This window comes from Camelus dromedarius, chromosome 10, assembly GCF_036321535.1.
Source record: "Camelus dromedarius isolate mCamDro1 chromosome 10, mCamDro1.pat, whole genome shotgun sequence".
NCBI lineage: Eukaryota > Metazoa > Chordata > Mammalia > Artiodactyla > Camelidae > Camelus > Camelus dromedarius.
This window is the reverse complement of record NC_087445.1, coordinates 2501755-2526570: the sequence shown is the minus strand read 5'-3', so window position 1 is coordinate 2526570 and position 24816 is coordinate 2501755. Positions and strand designations below refer to the sequence as shown.

General features: G+C 36.3%; 1 protein-coding gene and 1 long non-coding RNA gene across 4 annotated transcripts in view; one reads left to right on the top strand and one right to left on the bottom strand.

The window, feature by feature from the left end:
* LOC116151762 (uncharacterized) overlaps positions 1–23624 on the bottom strand; it is a 76135-nt gene extending 52511 nt beyond the window's left edge. The window contains exon 1 of the long non-coding RNA XR_010382563.1: positions 23176–23624. This is a non-coding gene — a long non-coding RNA (uncharacterized LOC116151762). The remainder of the gene's footprint in view (positions 1–23175) is intronic.
* ERCC6L2 (ERCC excision repair 6 like 2) overlaps positions 23623–24816 on the top strand; it is an 84001-nt gene continuing 82807 nt past the window's right edge. Inside the window, exon 1 of one of the 3 annotated variants that reach the window (XM_031447098.2) lies at positions 23623–23741. Coding sequence is in view for 2 of the 3 variants with exons in the window: in XM_064490104.1 (XP_064346174.1) it covers positions 23968–24049 (82 nt within the window). In the remaining variant the exon portion in view is untranslated. Of the gene's footprint in view, positions 24050–24816 lie in introns of all 3 variants that reach the window. The other 2 variants (XM_064490104.1, XM_010974857.3) reach the window with 2 other exon arrangements.

Here is a 24816-nt window from a genome sequence, read left to right as displayed (position 1 = left end):
GCGCCTTTTCATGTGCTTACTGGTCATTTGTATATCTTCTTTGGAGAAATATCCATCTATTCAAGTCCTTTGTCCATTTTTTGAATTAGGTTGTTAACTTTTGGTTGTTGAGTTTTAGGAGTTCTCTTTATATTCTGGATATTAGATATATAATTTGCAAATATTTTCTTCCATTATGTGGGCTATCTTTTCACTCTCTTGATAGTGTCTTTTGATGCACAAATGCTTTAAATTTTCATGCTGTTCAATTATCCATTATTTTCTTTTGTTTCTTGTACTTTTGGTGTTATTTCTAAGAAATCATTGCCAAATCTAATGTCATGTATATTTCCTCCTATGTTTTCTTCTAAGCATTTCATAGTTTTTAGCTCATATTATGTTTAGGTTCTTGATCTATTTTGAGTTAATTTTTGTTTATGGTTCAAGATAAATGTCCAACTTTATTCTTTTGTATGTGGATAGTCAGTTTTGCCAGCATCATTTGTTGAAAAGACTGTCCCTTCCCCATTGAATAACCTTGGCACTCCAGTAGCAATCTTTGTTTTTTAACTAGTACTTCAGGTAACTCTAATGCATACTCAAGTTTGAGAACCACTATTCTAACTGTGCTTTATCCTTTGTCTTAAACCTAACCAACCTAAGATTGGAACAGTCATAACCAAATGGCATTCTCCTGGAAATTATGATCAGTCTTATGATCTAATGGGAATCCTAGACAACGAGGGTGCTCAGATCAAAAGTAAAATGTTATCAACTTAAATCCATATTTGTTATGGCCAGTAAGTGATCCACTGAATTTCTCTCATTGCCCTGTTACAATTAACCACAAGGAAAAAACCGTGACGGTTAATTGGGCTCTAGAAATAAAGTTTTCTAACAGACACTCTTAAAAAAGGCTTATATACACTCTGAAAGATTTTTACCAAACTTGATCTTAAACTTGTTTATGGTAAGCAATGTGCATCTCAAGTTTAGTGTAATGAGTTAACAAGACTAAAATTTTAAAAGCTCTGCTGAATTTTGTATTAAAGCCTGATTTGAACCATGCTAAATTGGTACTTAGCTTTCACGTATTAATGAAAAAGAGAGTCTAACACATCATAAATAAACCTACTTATAGACTTAAAAGCCTGCTTGTATACACCAAGCTAAACCAGCTGCATCTAAGTGTGGCAACAATATGCATGTCCAAGGTTTGTAGCAATACCTAGAAGTTTATCTTCAGCATATCCCTGAAAGAGAGCTACATCAAACACTTCAAATTCAGTGACACAGACTGATTTCTACTTATTATTTAGATATGCAGCTTTGCTTAACTGACAAATTGGACTTTATATCTTAGTTAGCTATGTCTTTCAATGGTCGGTCATCATCCAACCCTGAAGTAAATGTTAGCTGATTAAAGTAGTAAAGGTTAAAACATTTAAACCACATGCTATAGATCTAAAAAATAAAAAATCAAGTCAATATGTGTAAAGGGAAGAATTATTAGCGGATTTATGAAATCTGACCCAAACAAATTAATTCATCAGTTTAGGGCAAAGGTCTGCCAATGAATTCAAGAACATTTTCAAAAACGGAAACATCTGTTGCAACTAAAGTTTCTGTTTATAAGTGAACATTGTGGATTATTCTTTTTGAAAAAGGATACAACAGTTTACACAAATATATTGAAAGTTAATTTGAAATTACTCTTGTGTCTTCAAGGATCGGGGGGGCAATCCTTAGGGCATTTGTACTATTACTGTACCTTCCACTCCTTCTTGTGATAGAAGGGAATTTGAACCTCATGAGACTGAAGATGCTATGACAAACCATGATGCCAACTTTCTAGGAAGAGATCACTGTCTAGATGAGTATGCAAGGCCTCTACCTACCTGCATTAGAGTTAATGAAAAGATGTATTTAACGGGAGATTTAAAGGTACTTCCAAGGATATGTATATGTACATATATACATATCCATCCATACATATGTGCATTCATACATTTCTACCTTACTCACTTGCTTAGACCCTAACCTTCAAATTAGAAGAAACTCCACTGTATTCTGAGCTATGTAAGATAGGGATTACACACACGTAACAGATAAGGAAACTGAAGCTCAGAATCATTGCATGTCTTTGGGAACGGATAGCTAGCAAGTGGCGGGTCTTAAACTTGAACTAATGTTATTTGATACTGACACATTGTTCCTCCTGTTGTAACACAGTACCTTCCTAGCCATTCCCAGCTGTGTTTCATAAATAATGAGGGCTCATCTGAGGTCATCCCCTCTTGCTACTCAAAGTGTGATCTGTGGATCAGCAGTATTGGCGTGTCTTCAAAACTTGTTAAAATGCAGAAGCTCAGGCCCCACCCCAGACCTGACGAATCAGAACACACATTTTTAACAAGAACCCTGGGTGCATATTATTGTTTGAGAACCTGTTTTAGAACAGGTGGGTAATGTCAGCAGACAGATAAAAATTTTAAGAAGCAAAAAGCAAGGCTAAATATCAAAAAACATTGTAACAGAAATGAAGAAGGCTTTCGATGAGCTCATTAGTAGACTGGACATAACTGAAGAAAGAATCTCTGAATTTGAAGAAATGTTGATACAAACTTCCAAAACTGCGAAGCAAAGAGTAAAAAGACTGGAAAAAAAAAAAAAACCCCAGAATATCCAAGATCTGTGGGACAATTACAAAAGATGTAACATATGCACAAGGGAAATACAAGAAGAAAGAGAGAAAGAAACAGAAGCAATATTGGAAACAATGATGACTGAGAATTTCCCAAAATCAATGTTGGACACCAAACCACAGATACAGGAACCTCAGAGAACAGCAAGCAGGATAAATGCCAAAAAAAAAAAAAAAAATCACCCCCAAACAAACAGATAAAAAACTCACCCTTGGTATATCATATTCAAACTTCAAAAAATCAAAGATAAATAAAATATCCTGAAAGAAGCCAGAGCAAAACTACACGTTACCTACAAAGGAAAAAATATAAGAATTACATCAGATTCCTATGAGAAAGCATGTGAACAAAAAAGGAGTGGACTGATACATTTGCTATATTGAGAGAAGAAACTCACCAATTCAGAATTCTGTGTCCTGTGAAATTGTCCTTCAGAAGTAAAGGCTAAGATGAGGTTCCCTCCCCACTCCTTTTCAACATTGTACTGGAAGCACCAGCAAATGCAATAAGAAAGAAAAGGAAATATAAGCTATACTGATTGGGAGGGAAGAAATAAAACTGTCTTTGTTCACAGATAACGTGATCATTTATGTAGAAAATCTGAAAGAATGAACAAAAATACTCCCGAAATGAGTAAGTAATTACAGCAAGGTTGCAGGATACAAGGTTAATATACAAAGTCAATCACTTTCCTCTTTACCAGCAATAACCAAATAGAATTTGAAATTAAAAGCACAGTATCATTCACATGAGCACCCTTAAAAAGAAATACTTAAGTATCAATCTAATAAATATGTCTAAGATCTATATGAGGAGAACTACGAAACTCTGATGAAAGAAATTGAAGATGAACTAAACAATGGAGAGAATTTCTACATTATTTTTGACAACGATTCATGTTTTTACCTATTACAGCTTATTTAAGTATGATTTAACAGCTGCTGCATGAAGAGCTTTATCTAGATATTAAATTACTTCCAAGATAATATATCTCTAATTTTATAATGAAAGTCAACAACCCCATCACAACCAGAATTCACTTGAAAAATATGCTTTAATGTCTTTGTTTTTTTCTAACAAAAATTCGAGGAGCCCATAAGCAACCATGCCATGAAATACAAATGGAGGGTTTCAGAGCCTCTGTGGGGCAGATTATCAAGCCACTTAGAGCATCCTTGAGAGAACACAAATGTTCTGGCCATCAGAATCAGAGGAAGTGTATAGAAGGGAAATGACAAGGAGGGACACCACTGAGGTAGGGACAGGGTCCACATGGAAGAAGGAAAGGTTTTTACAGATTACTCTTATTTCACAATTTTGCAAAGGACTTGGGTCTAACCTTCCAGCAAACTGAGAGGAGAATTTCTAAGCCCAGCATTAGATACTTAAGGCAATTCTTAAAGTTTTGCTTTAGTCTTTGGTGTAACTTTCTCTGTTCTCTGGATTGTTGCAGTGGTAAGGACCTGCAGACAAAAAGACATTCTTTATAGAAACAGGAAGAGAATGAATGATTCTTTGATGTTGGCACTGCTTTTTCCTCCCTGATTTATTCACTCATGGGCTTCTTCAGCTGTCCTGAGTCTATGGGAAGGGGTGTTTACCCATTAGTCCTTGAGTGCCCCTTTCTCCCCTCCCTGCACGACTGATCAAGAGAAAGAAACTTGTTAACTTCTTCAAGTCCACTTTAGATGCTCCTTGTATGACTCAGCTGACATGTTCACTGGCCATAAGCAATCTCACTATGACTAACCGGCTTCTATTTTGACATCTTCCAGCAGAAGAAATGAGTAGCTGTGTAGGGGTTTCCTTTCAGGTGTCCTTTACCTCAACAAATAACAACTAGCCAATTCTATAATGGGAAACTTTCTTTTCAAGAGATCAGAATGTCTTATTAATGGGAAGTGCTTGCTGCCATGAAGTTCTTCTCAAAATGGTAAAAGACAATGATCCTGCTGGGCTCCTAGGGGTCTATTCCCATGGGAATCCAAGGAACTTTGGTGGGAGGTGGGAAGAGGGCATTTTTGCTTTCTTAACAATCCTCACAGGTAGTTGGAGCAGAAGGAGGCAGGCTTGAGTGCTCTGGAAACTGCAGCAAGATTCACTGGGTAGGTCAGGCAAACAGCAGCAGGAATAAGGTAAGGGAGGACTGTAAGCCAGATACCTCAGAGCCGACCTCAGAAAGCAAGAAGAGTTTCAGATAAATAAATCCAAACTAAAGAGAGTAACGGAAGTTAAACATAGCATGGAATGAAAATGTGTTCAACATCATTAGTCATCACCCAAAATTAGACACCACTACACACACAGCAGAATGGCTAACATGAAAAAATTAGCAGTTCCAAGAGCTAGTGAGGATGTGGGACAACTTTTACACATTGCTGAAGGAAGTGTATATTGGTACAACCACTTTGGGAAACTCTTTGGTAGTATTAACATACATACACTGCACCACCCAGGAATTCCATTCCTAGGTGACAAAAATGAGTGCATATCCCAGTTTCCAGTCTGGAATGTAAGGCGCTTAGAAGTCATCGTTTCATCTTAACAAGTACAAGACTAAACAAACCAAAAAATTGATGACTCTTCTTAAATCTCTCAGAGAAGTCAAGTGACAGGGTAAAGGGCGACCCTCAAAATTGGAGAGACAAACAGGCAAATAGAGAGAATCAACTTTTACTGGAGCTGAAACCCATGATCAGAAACCTCCATGGGAATCAGAACCGAGGGAGGACAACCTGAACAATAACCAACAAGTTGCTAGAGGCTCAATGTGGACAAATCTGAGGCTTAAAAACTCTGGGGTGAGAGGTGGCCAGTCTTGGGGGGAGGATACACTTTTGTGAGCTCTAACAGGTTCTGACAGTGAATAGTAGGGAAAAATCCCCTCCTGCTTCCTGTAAAGGAGAAGGGAAAAGAAACGATTTGGAAATAAGCCAGAGCATTCTGTTCTTAGCAAGGCCTGTTCTGAAGAGAAACTATTTTCCAAAGCCTAGTCTGTTGGGTTTTTATCAGAGCCTCACTGACTTGGGGGGACAGGAAACATTCAACTCCAGCTCATTCTAGCCATCCAGTGCCACCTAAGGAGGGGGAAAAACTAAGAGGCACCTGTGAAGTGTAGCCCAGGATCACAGGCTCACTGAAAGACTGAGATCTAATCATAGGACTATAGAATGCTTCCCCTTCTCTGACAACGCACCACTAAATGCCTATTGACTGGAGTTCCTTTTACCCACTGCATCATGTCCAACTATCAAGAAAAAATTACAAGGCATACAAAAATGTAAAAAGACCATTTGAAGAGCCAGAGCAAGCATTAGAACCAGATTCAGCTATGGCAAGGATACTAGAATTGTCAAATCATGAATTTAAAACAACTGTGATTAATATACTAAGGGCTTAATGGAAAGTTGTTTCTTTATTCACGATACTCATGACACCAAATGTGTGGATTTTTCACACTGAGCAATTTTCCAGTTCTCTGTGGACACTAACCTGGTGATTTACAATTTAATTCAATTCTGACACTAACTACCTTGAGTTAGAACAGGTTCATAGGTTCAGGGCTCAGTCACACAAGACTGCCCTTCACTTGCCAGCTGCAAGTAGTGGGTCCCCAGATGGTCCGACTTGGTTATAAATCAGGAGCTCCCACAACCCTCTCCTCAAGCTCCATAATTTGCTACAATGGCTCTCAGAACTCAGGGAAACCATTTTGCTTACATTTACTGGTTCATTTTAGAGGATGCAAATTAACAGATGAAAAGGTACATAGAATGAGGTCCAGAAGAGCCCCAAGCACAAGAGCTTCTGTCCCCATAGAGTTTGGGGTTGTCACACTCAGCAAGTGGGTGTCTTCAGTGACTTGGAAGTTCTGTAAATCCAGTGACTTAAGGTTTTTATGGAGGTTCCATTCAGTAGACATGATTGATCATATCATTGGCCACTGGTAATCAACTCAAACCTCAGCTCCTCTCCCCTCCCTGGACTTCAGGGCATGGGGCTGAAAGTTCCAACCCTCTAATCACATGGTTGTGTCCCATCCTCCAAGAGTTCTCTAATTAGCATAAACTTTTGTATGGTTGAAAGAGGCTTATTATATATAACAAAAGACATTCCTATGACTCAGGAATTTATAAGAATTTTGGAAGCTCTGTATCAGGAAGATGAAATATATATTTCTTCTTATATCACAATATCACAGGGCTCTAATGAAAAAAGTAACAGTGTAGAAGAGCAGGTGGGTAATGTCAGCAGACAGATAAAATTTTTAAGAAGCAAAAAGCAAGGCTAAATATCAAAAAACATTGTAACAGAAATGAAGAAGGCTTTCGATGAGCTCATTAGTAGACTGGACATAACTGAAGAAAGAATCTCTGAATTTGAGGAAATGTTGATAAAAACTTCCAAAACTGAGAAGCAAAGAGTAAAAAGACTGAAAAATAAACAAGCCCAGAATATCCAAGATCTGTGGGACAATTACAAAAGTGTAACATATGCACAAGGGAAATACAAGAAGAAAGAGAGAAAGAAACAGAAGCAATATTGGAAGCAATGATGACTGAGAATTTCCCAAAATCAATGTTAGACACCAAACCACAGATACAGGAACCTCAGAGAACAGCAAGCAGGATAAATGCCAAAAAAAAAAAAAAAAAAAAAAATCACCCCAAACAAACAAACAGACAAAAAACTCACCCTTGGTATATCATATTCAAACTTCAAAAAATCAAAGATAAATAAAATATCCTGAAAGAAGCCAGAGCAAAAATACACGTTACCGACAAAGGAAAAATATATAAGAATTACATCAGATTCCTATGAGAAAGCATATGAAAAAAAAAGGAGTGGACTGAAATATTTGATGTGTTGAGAGAAATAAATCACCAATTCAGAATTCTGTGTCCTGTGCAACTGTCCTTCAGAAGTGAAGGCTAAGATGAGGTTCCCTCCCCACTCCTTTTCAACATTGTACTGGAAGCACCAGCGAATGCAGTAAGAAAGCAAAGGAGATATAAACTATGCTGATTGGGAGGGAAGAAATAAGACTGTCTTTGTTCACAGATGACATGATCATTTATGTAGAAAATCTGAAAGAATGAACAAAAATACTCCCGAAATGAGTAAGTAATTACAGCAAGGTTGCAGGATACAAGGTTAATATACAAAGTCAATCACACTTTCCTCTTTACCAGCAATAACCAAATAGAATTTAAAATTAAAAGCACAGTATCACTCACATGAGCACCCTTAAAAAGAAATACTTAAGTATAAATCTAATAAATATGTATAAGATCTATATGAGGAGAACTACAAAACTCTGATGAAAGAAATTGAAGATGAACTAAATAAATCAAGAGAATTTCCATATTCATGGATAGGAAGATTCAATATCATCAAGATGTCAGTTCTTTCCAACTCAGTCTATAGATTCAACATAATCCCAATCAAAATTCTAGCAACTTATTGTGTGGATATCTACAAACTGATTCTAAAGCTTTCATGAAAGTCAAAACACCAAGAGTAGCAAACACAATAATGAAGGTGAAGAACAAAGTTACAAGACTGACTTCAAGAAGAATTACTAAAAAGCTACAGTAATTAGGTGTGCTCTTGGTGAACAGACAAACAGAATAGAGAAACAGATCAATAGAACAGAAACCCCAGAGATGGTCCAACACAAATATAGTCAACTGATCTTTGACAAAGGAGTGAAGTCAATACAGTGAAGAAAAGATAGTCTTTTTAACAAATGGTGCTACAACAACTAAACACCCACATGTTAATAAATCAATCTAGACACAGAATTTACACCTTTTACAAAAATTAACTTAAAATGCATTTTAGAGGTAAATTTAAGAGGCAAAACTATAAAATTCCTAAAAGATAACATAGGAGAAAATCTAGGTGACCTTTGGATACAGTGATGACCCAACACCAAACACTTTGGTTTTTAGATATAACACCGAAGTCACAACCTCTGAAAGAGGTTTATTCATTCATTACAGTGTTGGGAACCACAGCCCCTGCGAGACAAAGCCTTTAGCATTTACCTTACAATCAAGAGCAGCCTAAAATACATGCCTTCTGCAAGCAAGCATATACCAGTAATAAAGAAAGAGGAAGGAATTAAGCTGTAAGTGCCCAGTTCATTGTCTGAAGCTCCCTACTCAGGTAAGTCACTACTTTCAGAGGAGAAGAGAGTGAGGCAGCACTGTGCCACATGAACGAATGGATGTCCTGTACCTGGAAACCTTAGGAGTGGAGAACCAGTGCCTTTGATAACTGCCCTAAATATCTGGCAGCACTATGAGAATCCTGAGTATCTACAGAGCAGGTAGGAGTCGTCTTTATCACCGCGGTCTGTTTTCAGTCAAATGATTGTATGGCCTTGGAATTATGTAGGATATTTTGTGATAACATATGGTGGTCATCATATTATGTCAGGGTCCTGAGAGGGTATCAGGAGGCAATGGGAGAAGGATTATGCTTTGGGTCTATTTATGAGAAGAAAATAAAAAGGCAGCCTCAGAATTGGATCAAAATGTAATTTTCAAAACTCCAGATGCCTCTTGCCGCAAGATGACTGTAAAAGGAGTATTCCTTCTTCCTATGAGGTAGGCCTGTGTAGGAGGAGGAGACATCCGTTTAGGGATCTTTTATCTGAACAGCCAGATCCCCCATGAAGAGGTCAAATCGAACCTCTCTCTCATCTAAAATGGGAGCAGGATGCTGCGCAGATCCTGTGCAGTCAGGGTCTAGTTATGAAGCAGGGAAAGATCTCAGCATGCTCAAGAAGGTGCATGCTTTTATACAGGAAATAAGCTTAAAAGCTTAGGGCCATTTCAAGCTGAGAGAAAGTGAAATAAACTGCCATAAAGTTTTAAAGGTAAAGATACAGAACCGCCACACTCATGTGAACAATGTCTGAAAAGTACCAAACTTTAGAAACTTTACAAATATAGTGCTTGAGATATCTGATTTCAGTTATTACTGTATGGTATTTTCTTAATGTTTTAGACATTATTTTTGAGAACGATTCATGTTTTTACCTATTACAGCTTATTTAAGTATGATTTAACAGCTGCTGCATGAAGAGCTTTATCTAGATATTAAATTACTTCCAAGATAATATATCTCTAATTTTATGATGAAAGTCAACAACCCCATCACAACCAGAATTCACTTGAAAAATATGCTTTAATGTCTTTGTTTTTTTCTAACAAAAATTCGAGGAGCCCATAAGCAACCATGCCATGAAATACAAATGGAGGGTTTCAGAGCCTCTGTGGGGCAGCTTATCAAGCCACTTAGAGCATCCTTGAGAGAACACAAATGTTCTGGCCATCAGAATCAGAGGAAGTGCACAGAAGGGAAATGACCAGGAGGGACACCAGTGAGGTAGGGACAGGGTCCACAAGGAAGAAGGGAAGGTTTTTACAGATTACTCTTATTTCACAATTTTGCAAAGGACTTGGGTCTAACCTTCCAGCAAACTGAGAGGAGAATTTCTAAGCCCAGCATTAGATGCTTAAGGCAATTCTTAAAGTTTTGCTTTAGTCTTTGGTGTAACTTTCTCTGTTCTCTGGATTGTTGCAGTGCTAAGGACCTGCAGACAAAAAGACATTCTTTATAGAAACAGGAAGAGAATGAATGATTCTTTGATGTTGGCACTGCTTTTTCCTCCCTGATTTATTCACTCATGGGCTTCTTCAGCTGTCCTGAGTCTATGGGAAGGGGTGTTTACCCATTAGTCCTTGAGTGCCCCTTTCTCCCCTCCCTGCACGACTGATCAAGAGAAAGAAACTTGTTAACTTCTTCAAGTCCACTTTAGATGCTCCTTGTATGACTCAGCTGACATGTTCACTGGCCATAAGCAATCTCACTATGACTAACCGGCTTCTATTTTGACATCTTCCAGCAGAAGAAATGAGTAGCTGTGTAGGGGTTTCCTTTCAGGTGTCCTTTACCTCAACAAATAACAACTAGCCAATTCTATAATGGGAAACTTTCTTTTCAAGAGATCAGAATGTCTTATTAATGGAAAGTGCTTGCTGTTGTGAAGTTCTTCTCAAAATGATAGAAGACAATGACTTTCTGTTGCTGTAGGGATTTTTTAAAGACTTCTTTACTTGGCACCCAAGAATACAACTTTTTCCTTGTGTTTCAGCCTTTCAGAAAAATAAGGACATTCCTCCTCAGAATCCGTCGTCTGAATGCAGCTGACTGAAAAGGAGGGCTTTTGCATGCAAGGTGGAAATCCACATTCAGCTGAAGGTAACAAGAAAGCTAATATTTAATATTAGGGTACAGAAGATCCAGGTCCTCTCTTACTGACCACCCTGACGAACCTTGTGTATTATTCATGGTGGATTACAAAGCAGACCTGGACCATCAAGGCATCTGAGAAAGGGCTGACAGTTATGGGAGCTCTAGTATAAGATGAAGCTTCAGTAATGGACTGGGTTTGAGAATATGATGGAGGGACCATGATTTAGGTCTAACTTAGTTCCCAGGGCTTGTTGGAAATGACAGGATATCATGACAGATTTTCAACACATATGTTAAAGTGAATGGAAAAAGCAAAGGGGAGAGAAAGATACCATGGATGATAGAATAAAAGCAAGGTAAGTAGAAAAAAAAATAGTAATTAAATGAATATTAAATGCAGGGAAAATAGCAAGGGTAATTAAATTATTTCACATCCGTTATTTAATTTTAACTTTTTCAGATTAATTTAGGTCACAGCACAGGACATACTTGATGTATAAACCTTATATAATTATCTATACATTTTCTCAAAACTCCTAAATTAATAAGAAATATATCCCTGATCGTGTTGCTTATTGTTATATAAATAAATGTCAGTGCCAGATATTAAGGGAGTAATTTTTATATTCACTGCACAACACTGACAGGTATTTCTTCAGTTCAATATTTCACTTTCATGTTTAACAGGGAAACCAACTTGCTACTACGTTTGTTTCTCTAGCCTGAGCTGTAAAAAAGAAGTAGCATCTGGGAAGTACTGCAATTAACACAGTATTACGGAGATGCCAAGACACAGCTTCAATGAGATCTATACTTACTCAGGTAAATGTAACTAATTCTTTGGCCCTGAGCTTATAAAGTGCTCAGGCCAGTTGTTTTATACAATGTTCTACATTCCAAATCGGTTTGATTCTTTTTTTCATACTGTCATTTAACTTCTTCATCTCTCCTGTGTATTTCTTGTGAACTTTGAGTTCCTTAGTCCATCTTAAATATTTGATCTGAGTTAGTTACTTATGTTTATTTTTTTAAATCATTGCATGTATGTGAGACTTGGCTTTATCCAATAAACTTAAGGCTTTCTGATTTCATAAAATATAACTAGAAGTACCACTAGTGAGACCACTCTCCTGTGCTTTATGCTTTCCTAGCAAAACGTACACCACACATTCACCAGTTGAATCATGTCATTCATGTTCAATTTCTTTGCATTCTTGTAAATCCTCTTATCTAGAATTTTCATTTTCATTTAGAATCTGGCAGCGGAGGCCAATGTTCTGAAAATCAGTTTATTAAAAGTTAATTTACCAATTTTCCAACTTAATTTTAGCTGACGGTCTTCTTGAATATATTTGCCCACTAGAAAAAAATTATTTTTGTATTCAATTAATTCATTTAACAAATATTTTATTGAGTGCTTACTATGTCCAGGGATATTTTATATGTTGTGCCCAAAACAAGGAGCATCAATAATAAAAAGTCCCTGCCCTCATGGTGCTTAAAGGAGATGGACAATGAAAATACAAAACATAAAATGTAATATCAGGTAATGGTAAGTGCTATGAATTCCCACCTTTACTCTTTAATGTAAGTTTTCACAGCTATAAATTTCTTACTTGGCATTACTTTTGCTGCATCACATAAGTTTAATTGTGTTGTGTTTTTATTTTTATTTTTCTCAAGACATTTTAAATTTCCTTTGTGATTTCTTCTTTGCTATGCTATACTGGTGGTTTAAGAATGTGTTGTTTAATGTCTCTCTCTCTCTCTATATATATATCTATGAATTTTCTAGTTTCCCTTGTACTCTTGATTTCTAGTTTCATTCCATTGTGATTGGAAAAGATATTTGGTATGATTTCAGTTTTTAAAAATGTATTAAGACTGTTTTGTGGCATTAACATATGGGCTATCCATGGAGAATGTTCTTTGTGAATTTGAAAAAAAAATTTTTATTATACTGTTGCTAGAAAGATAATTCTGTAATGTCTGTTAGGTTAAATTTGTCTATAGTGTCATTCAAGTCCACTCTTTCCTTATGGACCTGTCTAGTTGTTTTATCCATTATTGTAAGTGGGCTATTAAAATCCCCTACTATTACTGTAGCTTTTTAAGAAAGTGTCTTTGTGTAACGATGTTTCTGAGGCTTAAAATGACTGAAATTATTTTTTTTTGTACTCATATTTAAATGACAATCTGGGAGAGTACAAAATTCAAGCTTCAAAATTCTTTTCCCCTTCAGTACTAAAAAGAATACTCAGTTGTCTTCTTAAATAAATTTTTGAGGTGTCTAAAATGTGTATGTTATTTAATTCATATGGGGGTGATCGGCTGTTTAGCTCAAAAAGTTTTTATTTTTGATATACTTTATTATATTTTACTATAATAGGTCAAATTTTGAAAATTACCCAAATGATAGCAATCTGTCTTCTTGAACTGTGTAGGGGTGTATGAAACCTTCATGTTTTAAGCTAAGAATTTTGGGTATGTTATTGACTTTGAGTTTTATGAGGGCAGGGGCCAGGTCTTTCCATTCCTGGCTGTATCTTCAGTGCCAAGCAGGGTTCCTGGCCAATTGTAGGTATGCTAAATACACACTTGTGGAATGAATGAATGACTAAATGAATAGATGCTATGGGAACTGCCAACTTTTCTTTATTTCTTTATTTTCTTTTTATAAAGAAATATTTATAAAATTTACTAATGTTTCTTTTGTAATTTGTCTCAATAGCTAGGGAACTTTTATAGCCAAAAAGTAAGAAATAGATATTTAATAGAATTTAACACTAAACTGAGTTAGTTCCATTAAATGATCTAGGGATTGTGTGAAATATTAAAAAAAAAATACATAGGAAAAGAACAGCGCAAATTGGCTTTTACACATATTTGGAGCCTGAAAGCTAGTAGTTTCTGTCAAAAATGCAGCAGCCTTTTGTACATGTCACTTATCATACTGCATTTGGTCTACAACACTTTCTCCCCTACTACACTGTGACCAACTTGAAGGAACAATCTGTTTTTGAAGGAATAATGTAGATGACAAAATTTGTACTGTATTTCTTTAGAGTAGTGATATGTACCACTATATAACAATTCAAGGATTTAAAAGTGGAAAGTGATAGTTTTTTTCCCCTCAAGAATATCCACTTAGGATTTAATGTACAACATGGCGGCTCTACTTAATAATACCGTTTTGTATGTTTAGAAGTTGCTAAGAGAGTTCTCTTGAATGTTCTTGAAAGTTCTTATCAAAATTTAGATAAAATTTAGATAAAATCTTTAGATAAAATTCAACATCCATTTATGATAAAAACTCTCCAGGAAGTGGGGAGAGGGAACATACCTCAACACAACAAAGGCCATATATGACAAATCCACAGCTAACATCATACTCAATGGTGAAAAGCTGAAAGCATTTCCTCTAAGACCAGGAACAAGACAAGGATGTCCGCTTTCCCCTTTATTTAACGCAGTTTTGAAAGTCCTAGCCACAGTAATCAGAGAAGGAAAAGAAATAAAAGGAACCCAAATTGGAAAAGAAGAAGTAAAACTGTCATTGTTTGCAGATGACATGATACTATATGTAGAAAATCCTAAAGACACTATCAGAAAACTACTAATGCTCATCAATGAATTTGGTAAAGCTGCGGAATACAAAATTAATACACAGAAGTCTGTTGCATTTCCATATACTAACAATAAATTATCAGAGAGAGAAATTAAGAAAACAACCCCATTTACCATCAAGAAAAAAAAACCCCTCCAAGAATAAACCTATCTAAGGAGGCAGAAGACCTGTACTCAGAAAACTATAAGATGCTGATGAAAGAAACTGAAGACAGCACAAACAGATGGAAAGATATACTGTGTTCTTGGATTGGAAGAATCAATATTGTTAAAATGACCATACTACCCAAGGCAATCTACAGATCCAATGCAATCCCTACTAAAATACCAATGGAATTTTTCACAGAAGTAGAACAAAAAATTTTTAAATTTGTAGGGAAACACAAAAGGTCCTGAATAGGCAAAACAATCTTGAGAAGGAAAACTGGAGCTGGAGGAATCACACTCCTTGACTTCAGATTATACTACAAGAGGCATTATCATGACAACATTGGTAAACGCAAAAAGATGTTAAGAAAATGCTTTGGATGTTGAAATTCTCACAGGATTTTACATATTTAGAATCTGTTTGTAACACTGAGCTATATAACGAACACAAAGAAAAATAAAGCCCATGTTTTTTTCTATAGAAATTGAATGAATTATTGAAATTTGAGAAGGTGTTAACAGATTGGAAAATATTTATTATTTGCCTTTCCACTGTGCAAAAGTGGCATGGGATATTTCAACCAGTCTGTCAAATAATCTATGCATAAATTGGAGAGACGAATACCCCTGAAAGAGTTGCTTTGTATTTTAAAAAAAAAAGTATCCAGTTTAGAAATAAGCTCATTTAACTTTTACGTGCTTTTCATATTTCCCTATCTTAATTAGTTCCTCAAGTTATTCCCAGCTCATGCCATTTCATTAGAATATACTGATGAATATAGAGCAAGGTGATAAAAATGATTCTTATGAAGGAAGCATAATATTATATTTGCTTTTAAAATAAACCCCTATTCAAGTCTACACATCCTGTAATGACCATAGAATTCCCTTTTATCATTGTTTCATGGTTCCTAAGGTATCGGTCCCTTTGGGAACATACGTGAAAAATAAAACTTTGGCAACCATCTTTACAAAATATATAGGCATACTTTAAAATTCAAACTTTAACATTTTAAACCATGTGTATATAGCTTCTCCTCTGAAATAGTTGCCCTGTTTGAAGAATTCAAGGAATGCAAATTCAGGTAAATTCACCAACAATGAGGTGATGTGGTCTAAAATAACTTAAGGAAAAGTTACCTTTAAGAGAAATCATACGGAATTTTAAACTTGAAATGGACGCTATAGGTCATGCAATCTGAAGACCATTAGGGGAACCCGTGGTAAGGACTGAAAACATTTTTCACCCTAAAATTTTTAATGTGATGCAGATATTTAATTTTTTTTATCCTGAGTGAAAGGGTTTTTTTTTTTTACATTATCGAAATGCTATTCACATGTAATTTCCATTAGTTTCACTGAGAAGTAAATCATTTTGAGGGGAAAAGATTCCATTATGAATATGTAACTGATTTTTAGAGTTTACTTAATTTCTTAGAAAAAATACATATTTATTAGTATTTTTTCAGCAAAAAGTTAATCAGAAAGTCATTCTATGTTACTTACATCAGCTAATTTTCTATGCTACCACACTTCCGAATAAATATGAGGGAAGGGAGATATGTATTAAGTCCAAGTATTGTTCTTCAATATTTTAGCTAAAATTGTATTCAATTTTCAATTTAGTTTTTAAAAATTAGTTTTACCATTATAAAATGTCATTGCAATTAAGCATGTAATTGAAGTATTTATTTAAAGCAATATTAGCCTATCAATTTACATTAAAGTTTTAAACAACTTATTTTTTTCTATAATGTTAAAAGTTGAGTAGCATGTTCTGACATGGATAGTACTAGTGTTTTATGCAGATTGTTTTCAGAATAAGTTAATCATATAATTAAGCTCTTATATTAGATAAAAGTATGCTAAAATAAATACTTCAAACATAACTATGTATGCATCATTAATATGCAAACTTTCACATATTAAAAAAATACAGTCCTAGTCATTTAATGAGTTAGAATAAAGGCATGTCTAGGAAGGCAGTTGCCTTGTAAGCAGTCCTACAAATGATATAATTATACCATTTCCTTTATCATTCTGTTACTTTACCACTCATTTGGTATTTGATAGCTGTACTGGGATGACCAGAAATTTTGAAATATGTGAAAAGAGTCTGTTGGGCTGATGATTTTTTTTTTCTTTCTTTCTGAATGTAAAACATTCTAAATATGTTTAAGTTTTTCATTTTATATTTGGTTTTTCATTTAACTGAAATTTAATTTTGTGTATAGTGTTAGAAACTCAACTTCACTTCTCTCTCCTATGAAAGCCCAATTTTCCAATTTTCAACAACTATTTATTGAACTGTTCCTCTTTTCCTTTTGGTGTCTTATCAAAATTGTCTTGATTATTCTCGGTATTTTATACTTTATTTTTATAGTCCCCTTGTCAAGGTCAATGGGGGAAAAAACCTGCCAATAATTTGATAGGAAATTTCATTGAATCCATAGATTAATTTTGGGGAAAGGTGACATCTTTATCACATTAAATTTTCATACCATGAACACAGTATATCTCTTTTTCATGTAGGTTTCCAATAAAGTTTTATTCCTTCTATAAATATCTTGCACATATTTTTAAAGATAAAATTAGTAACTGTTCTTATATATTTTTGGTTGCTGCTATAAGTAGTATATTTTAAAATTATACTTTCTAATTTGTGTTGCTAGTGTACAGGAGCACAGCTGATTTTTATCAACTGCACTTGTACACAACCACAAACCTTGTTCAATTCTCTTATTCTAAAAAATTATCTGCATATTCTCTTGTTTTTTATGTGAATGCTCGTATTGTTTGTGAATAATAGCAGGTTTTTTTCATTTTCTTAGTGTGGTAAAATACACAGAAAATTTACCCTCTTAACCATTTTTAAGTATACAGTTCAGCATACAGTATAATTCCCAGTGTTGTGCCAACATCACCACTATCCATCCTCATAACTCTTTTCATTTTCTAAGACTGAAACTCTGTATCTATTAAACAATAACTCCCCATTCTCCCCCACACCCAGCCTCTGGAAACCACCATTATACTTTATGTCTTTATGATTGTTGACTACACAAAGTACCTCATGTAAGTGGAATCATACAATATTTGTCTTGGGTAATTGGATTATTTCATTTAGCGTAAGTCCTCAAGGTTCATCAATGTTGTGGCATATTGCAGTTTCCTTCTTTTTTAAGATGGAATAATATCCCATCATTTTGCTTATCCATTCATTGATTAATGGACACTTGAGATGCTTCCACATTTTAGCTACTGTACACTATGCTGCTATGAGCTTGGGTGTACAAATATCTCTTTGAGACCCTACTCTCAGTTCTTTTGGGAATATACCCAGAAGTGGAATTACTGGGTCAAATGGTAAAGTAATTCCATTTTTAATTTTTTGAGGAACTGTCATACTCTTTTCCACAGAGGCTGTACCATTTTACATTCCCACCAACAGTGCTCAAGGGTGACATTTCTCTACATCCTCTCATTGATATTTTTGATAACAAGTGATCTAAATGGGTGTGAGGTGGTATCTACTATAGTTTTGATTTCTATTTATCTTTCTTTTGGGTGCTTATTGGCCATTCATATGTCTTCTTTGGAGAAATGTCTATTCAAACCCTCTGGCCATCTCTAAATCTAGATTTTTGTTGATGTTGTTGAGATTTACAAGTTCTCTATATATTCTGGATATTAATCCCTTATCAGATATATAATTTGCAAATATTATTTCTCATTCTGTGGGTTGCCTTTTTATTTTTACTCTGGAGTAGTGTCTTTTGATGCATAAAATTTTAAATTTTCATGAAGTCTAATTTGCCAATTTTTTCTTTTGTTACTTGTGCCTTTGGTGTCATATCCAAGAAATTACTGTCAAATCCAACTCAGTGAAGATTTTGTTCCGTTTTCTTCTAAAAATTTTATATTAGGTATTACATTTAGGTCCTTGATCGATTTTGAGTGAATTTAGTATATGGTATTTAGTAAGGGTTGAACTTCATTCTTTGCATATGAATGTCCAGTTTCCCCAGCACCATTTATTGAAAATTTTGAATGGTCTTGGCACCTTGTTGAAAATCATTTGACCATATATGTGAAGGTTTATTTCTGGGCTCTCTATTCTATTCCATTGATCTGTATGTCTGTCTTTGTGCTAGTACCACACTGTTTTGCTTACTGTAGCTTTGTAGTAAGTTTTGAAATCAGAAAATGTAAGTCTTCCAGATTTGTCCTCCCTTTTCCAGATAGATTGTTTTTGTATAGTATGGGTACCTTGAGATTCTATGAATTTTAGGATGAATTTTTCTATTTCTGCAAAAAAAGTCATTGAGACATTGATAAGAGTCACACTGAATCTGTAGATCACTTGGGGTAGTATTAACATCTTAATAATATTCAGTTTTCCAATCCATGAACATGGGATGTGTTTCCATTTTTTTATATCTTCTTTAACTTCTTTCAAGAATGTTTTATAGTTTTCAAGGTACAAGTCTTTTATCTCCTTGGTTAAGTTAATCCTTAAGTACTTTATTCTTTTTGATACAATTGTAAACGGAACTGTTTTATAATTTCCCTTTCAGATTATTATTTCCCTTACGGAGAAATGCAGCTGATTTTTGCATATTGACTTTGTATTCTGCTACTTTGTTGAATTCATTTATTCTAACCACTTGTGTGTGTGTGTAGTCTTTAGGGTTTTTTATATATAAGATCATATCATCTGCAAAAAAGAGATAATTTCAATTCTCTCCTTCAATTTGAATGCCTTTTATTTCTTTTTCTTGCATAATTGCTCTGGCTAGAACTTCCAGTACCATGTTGAACAGATGTGGTAAAAGTGGTCATTCTTGCTTTGATTCAAATCTTAGATAAAAGAATTCAGTCTTTCCCCATTGAGTATGATGTTAGATGTGGGCTTTCCATAAGTGGGCTTTATTATGTTGAAGTAGTTTCCTTCTATCCCTGGCTTATTGAGTGTTGTTTTTTTTTAATCATGAAAGGGTGTTGAATTTTGTCAAATAATTTTTCTGCATTAATTGAGATCATCATGGTTTTTTTCCTTCATTTTATTCATGTGGCATAGTACACTAATCAAATTTTGTATGTTGATCTTTGCATTCCAGGAATAAATTCTACTTATCATGGTATAAATACTTAAGGCTTTTTCCATTAAAGCATATATTGTCTGATATTAATATTCTAAACTATTCTAGGTGTTTTTCCCCTGTACTATTTCTCTATTATATCTTTTTACTTTACTTTCAACCTTGTCTTGATTTTTTTAAGTGTATGTTTTGTAAGTGACATACAGCTGGATTTAGTTTTTATCCAATCTGAAAGTACTTTTTACCAGGAAAATTTAATCTTCTAAATATATTTATTCTTTTTACTAAAATACATGGGTTTTTACTATTTAGAGTTATTAATCATGCTTTTCCTTTATTTTTTTTTTCCTTTCCTGCCTTTTATTGTATTGATTGAATTTCATTATCCTCTTTTTTATTAATACTTTATATAATCCTTTAATATTTCATTACATATAGCCTGATATTTAGTGTGAACATTTCAGTTACTAAAAGTTGTATCTCTAACTCTCCTCTTTTTCAAGTGAAACATCTCATACACTTTAGATTCTTTCACTGTTATCACGTTTTAAAATTTTTTGTAGTATTTTAATTTTCCTTTATTTTTTATACATTCAAATTACATTATCATCATCATTATTATAGTTTTACAGTCAGTGGTTATTTGCTAATATTGTTAGGTTAATCATTCTTTTTACATTTCAGATCTGTTTTCTGAGTTTAAAATACTTAAAAAGATCTTGTAGTAAGAGTCCACTGGTTTTATGCTTTTGGTTTTGTCTGAAAACATTCTTATTTTGCTTTCACTATACTGTAGCAGACTATAAAATTCCAGGTTAATGGTTATTTTCTCTTTGTACTTTGAAGTTACTGTCCCATTGTCTCGTGGCTTCCTTGTTGCTATTGAGAAGTCTGTTGTTATCAGTTAAACTGTCATTCTATTTAGTTTTAAATCAATATTTACTTCTATATGATTTTTCTTATCACTTCTATTTAGAGATCGGCTCTTAAGGGATGTACATCTTAAATTAGTGGACCTCTGGAAAAATAAGACAGTATCATACAACTAGTCATTTCAGTGGGGAAAAAAAGGAAAATATCAAACTTCTTCGGTAGTTGTAGAAGAAAAAAAGCTTGACTGAAATTCCCAGTTGCCACTGATTTCAGGACAATGTGAACAGAGTTTAAGTAAAACAGAAATATTTCATCAATTCCAAGATTTTTTTTTCTGCATTTAAAATTTCCAATATCAAGAAGCATGTTAAAAGTGAGTTAACAATTATAATGAGTTTTTCCTTCCTTTTCACCTGCATCTGAAAAATATGCCTCACAATCCTTGGTGTTTTAAGTTGGAATCCAGTCTAAAATTCTAATCTAAGTAGTAATGCACTACCAGCTATTAGCCAAAATATTAAACTGAAGCAATGGCTATGCTGAAGGCCATTTTCAAGCAGATGCATTCCATTGACAATAGTACATTGCAGTATTATTCCTTACCAATACTAATTCCTTGCTATGACCAAGTATTATTTTAAGTGTTTTACTTCTTTTGTTTAATTACTACAATAACCCCTTTTAGGTAGGTTCCTGTTAATTAGCCTCTTTGCTATCCTGGGTGAGGACACTGAAGCAGTGAGTTTAAATGATAATTCTTAACCGTGTGTGAGGGCCAACATCTAACACATAGTTAATGGGTGAATTAGATGTTTCTCTTAGATATAAAATTTTTACCTACTGGTGAATAGAAACAAGTGCTATTCTAGATGAAGCATTTATGAAAACATGCTGATTTTAAGTATCTGTCAAAGAATGGATATCTATTTGCAGAACAAATAGCCACATAGTTTTCCTCATTAAGACCCCATGGTAGGCAGAATAATGATTCCCCCAAAGATGTTCACATCTTAATCCTTGGATGAATATGTAACTTGATATGGCAAACGGACTGTTGATGTGACTAAGGGTACAGACCTTGATATAGGAAGATTACCCTGGATTACTGATGGATCCAATCTCATCATATGAGCCCTTAAAAATCAAATAAACTTTCCCAGCTCCAATTAGAGGAAGATGTGACAATGGAAATGTCAGAGAGATGCTACATTGCTGGCTTTGAAGATGGGAAGAAGGTGGCCATGAGCCAAGGAATGCGTATAGCCTCTAGAAGCTGGAAAAGGCAAGGAAATGGATTCTCCTTCAGAGCTTCCAGAAAAGAATGCAGCCCAGCAGACACTTTGATTTTAGCCTAATGAGACCGAGACCCATGTAGGGCTTGTGACTTACAGAACTGAGACAGGAGGGAAGGGAGCAGGGCACAACCATTAAAAGTATGACACAGCAACTGAAGATTCGACTCCCAGTTAACCTTGAGGCCCAAGATGGCAGAAGATTGACTTCCAGGAGAACTTGAGCTTATTATATGCTCATTGTAATTCATCAGCATGGTAAATGGCATACCCACAGGCACCATGACAGTTCCCAAGGCTAGCCATAAAAGGCCAAAAAGTGGGTGGTGGCCCAATTCCTGGGAATCCCTGCCCCTTTTCCAAAGTAATTGAAATAATCCTCCCACTTGTTAGCATATGAAGTTACCAAACCCATACAAACTAACAATCCGGCACCTCATGGTCACTTTCTCACTCTCTTGCCTTCTGAGACAGCCTGCACCTTGTCTATGGAGTGTGTATCTATGTTTATGTTAAACTGATAACCCTCCCCTTCCCCCCAAAGCACACACTTCTTGGCCTCTCTGGCCTTCTGAGACAGCCTACACTTAATCTATGGAGTGCGCATCTCTCTGAATAAATCTACCTTTGCTTAACTATGGCTCCTTCTTGAATTCTTCCCTCATTTGGCAGGGTGCATACCAGGGACTCCTCCAAAACCTCGACACAAACATCCTCTTGTGCCCCATTTTCCTCTCTCAGAACTGTAAGCTAACGCTCTTGTGCTGTTTTAAGCCACTAAGTATATAGTAATTTATCACAGCAGCCACAGTGAACAAATACAGACCCATTCAGGCTAACACAGTCCAATTAAATATCCTACAGTACATTAATAAAACATTTTAACCTGTGGCAGAACCATTTTTGGATTACTCAGTGTACTATATCTGGAAAAGAATTAGATGAGCAGTTTCCGATTAAACTGAGTGGTATGCTGCCCTGAAAGATGCTTACAGAAACAGCCTGATGGTTTGCTTGGCGATTTCTACAATGTTACGCATACCACTGGTGATTTTGGATACTACAAACAAAAAAACACTAAACTTTCGTAGTATTTTCAACTTTGCTTTCTACTGATGGCATGTGTTGCAGGTTCTGTTCTCACATAAGTTATTTATGACTTGCTACATTTTAGTGTAGTACCTAAGAAGACATGCTGCTTCACTCATCCTCCTCTGGGTATCCGGAGGCGACGGCGTCCCTCCCACACGGCTGAGGCGGCACTCCAGGAGGGAATTGCTCAGTTCCGAAAGTTCCCAAGCGCTGGCAAAGCGACAAGGGAACCAAGCACCAAGTACAAGCCGGAAGGCTGCGATCACCAGGCCGACGGCCTCTTGCTAAGCCGTCAGCCTTCCTACCGGTCCTTAAAAGACCCACAGCAGGTCTAATCCCAGGAATAACTTCCCGCCTCTGTAGGTGGCCAGGGGACCTACACCAGGCTGGCAAGCGATATTAAACCTCGCGATATTTGCAACTATCGCGGACCTTCGTGTTACACGCTTCCTAGAGGAAAGACAGCCGGAAGATGGCTCCGCCCACGTAAAACCAAGATTTTGTTCTCGTGAGATCCTGATGCCTGTTCTCGCGGGATTTTCCGAGTCAGGGTTGGAAGTTGCGGTGGGCTGCCGAGGGAGGCCCGACAGGGAGAGGCAAGGGGCTGGCTCGCCCGCCTGTTGTTCTCCCCCGGCGACGGAGCCCGAGACGGCTAGGTGAGCGCCGCCTTGCCAGCTTCCCCAGCGCTCTCCGGCTGTGCCGCCGGCGCGGACGCCACCATCCCTTCTCCCCGGACCCCCTTAGGCTCCGCCTTTGCTCCCTTTCGTCCGGTGACGTCGGTCTCCAGGGTGGCGATGTACAGGGGACGGCGGGAGGTGGAGCTGGCCCCCGTCCGTCCGCCCGCCTCCTCCTCGGGGTCCTCGGCGGCCTGTCGTGTGTTAAATGCAACCAGGCTGCCAGGCCCCTCCCCCTGGCCAGATGGATCCCTCTGCCCCGAAGCCCCACGCGGAAAACGCCGGCAAAGGTATACGCTCCGAGCTCGCCTCTCTGCCCAGACACCTGTCTTTACTGCGTCAGGTGGGACCTGCTCCTGCCAGTTCCCCTGGGGTTGGGGTTTTACCCTGGGGCTCCTCTGAGTGACAGTTGGAGATTGAACCGCCTCCAGGGCGGGGACCAGTTCTTTGCGATTCAATGTTGCAAACCTGCGCTCTGAAGTCAGACTGCCCTTGGATCTAGTGCTGGCTCTGACAGTCATTTGCTGAGCAACTTTGGGTAGTTTCCTCATCTGTAAAATTGAGATCATTGCTAAATGAGATGGTGCTTTTCATATTTCCCTGTCTTAATTAGTTCCTCAAGTTATTCCCAGCTCATACCATTTCATTAGAATATACTGGTTCGTATAGAGCAAGGTGATAAAAATGATTCCTATGAAGGAAGCCTAATATTATATATGCTTTCAAAATAAACCCCTGGTCAAGTCTACACCTCCTATAATGACTATAGAATTCCCTTTTATCATTGTTTCATGGTTCCTAAGGTATCGTCCCTTTGGAAACATGTGAAAAGTAAAACTTTAGCAACCATCTTTACAAAATCCCGCCTGACACTTGTCTTTTGTAGATAAAGTTTTATTGGAACGCAGCCATACCCATTTGTTTATGTGTTGTCTGTGGCTCCTTCTGTGTTGCAAGGGCAAGAGACAGTATAGCCTGCAAGATCTAAAGTAACACATAGTTAAAATCTGACTCTACAGAAAAAGTTTGCGAACAGTTGTTTTAGAGAGATGATAGC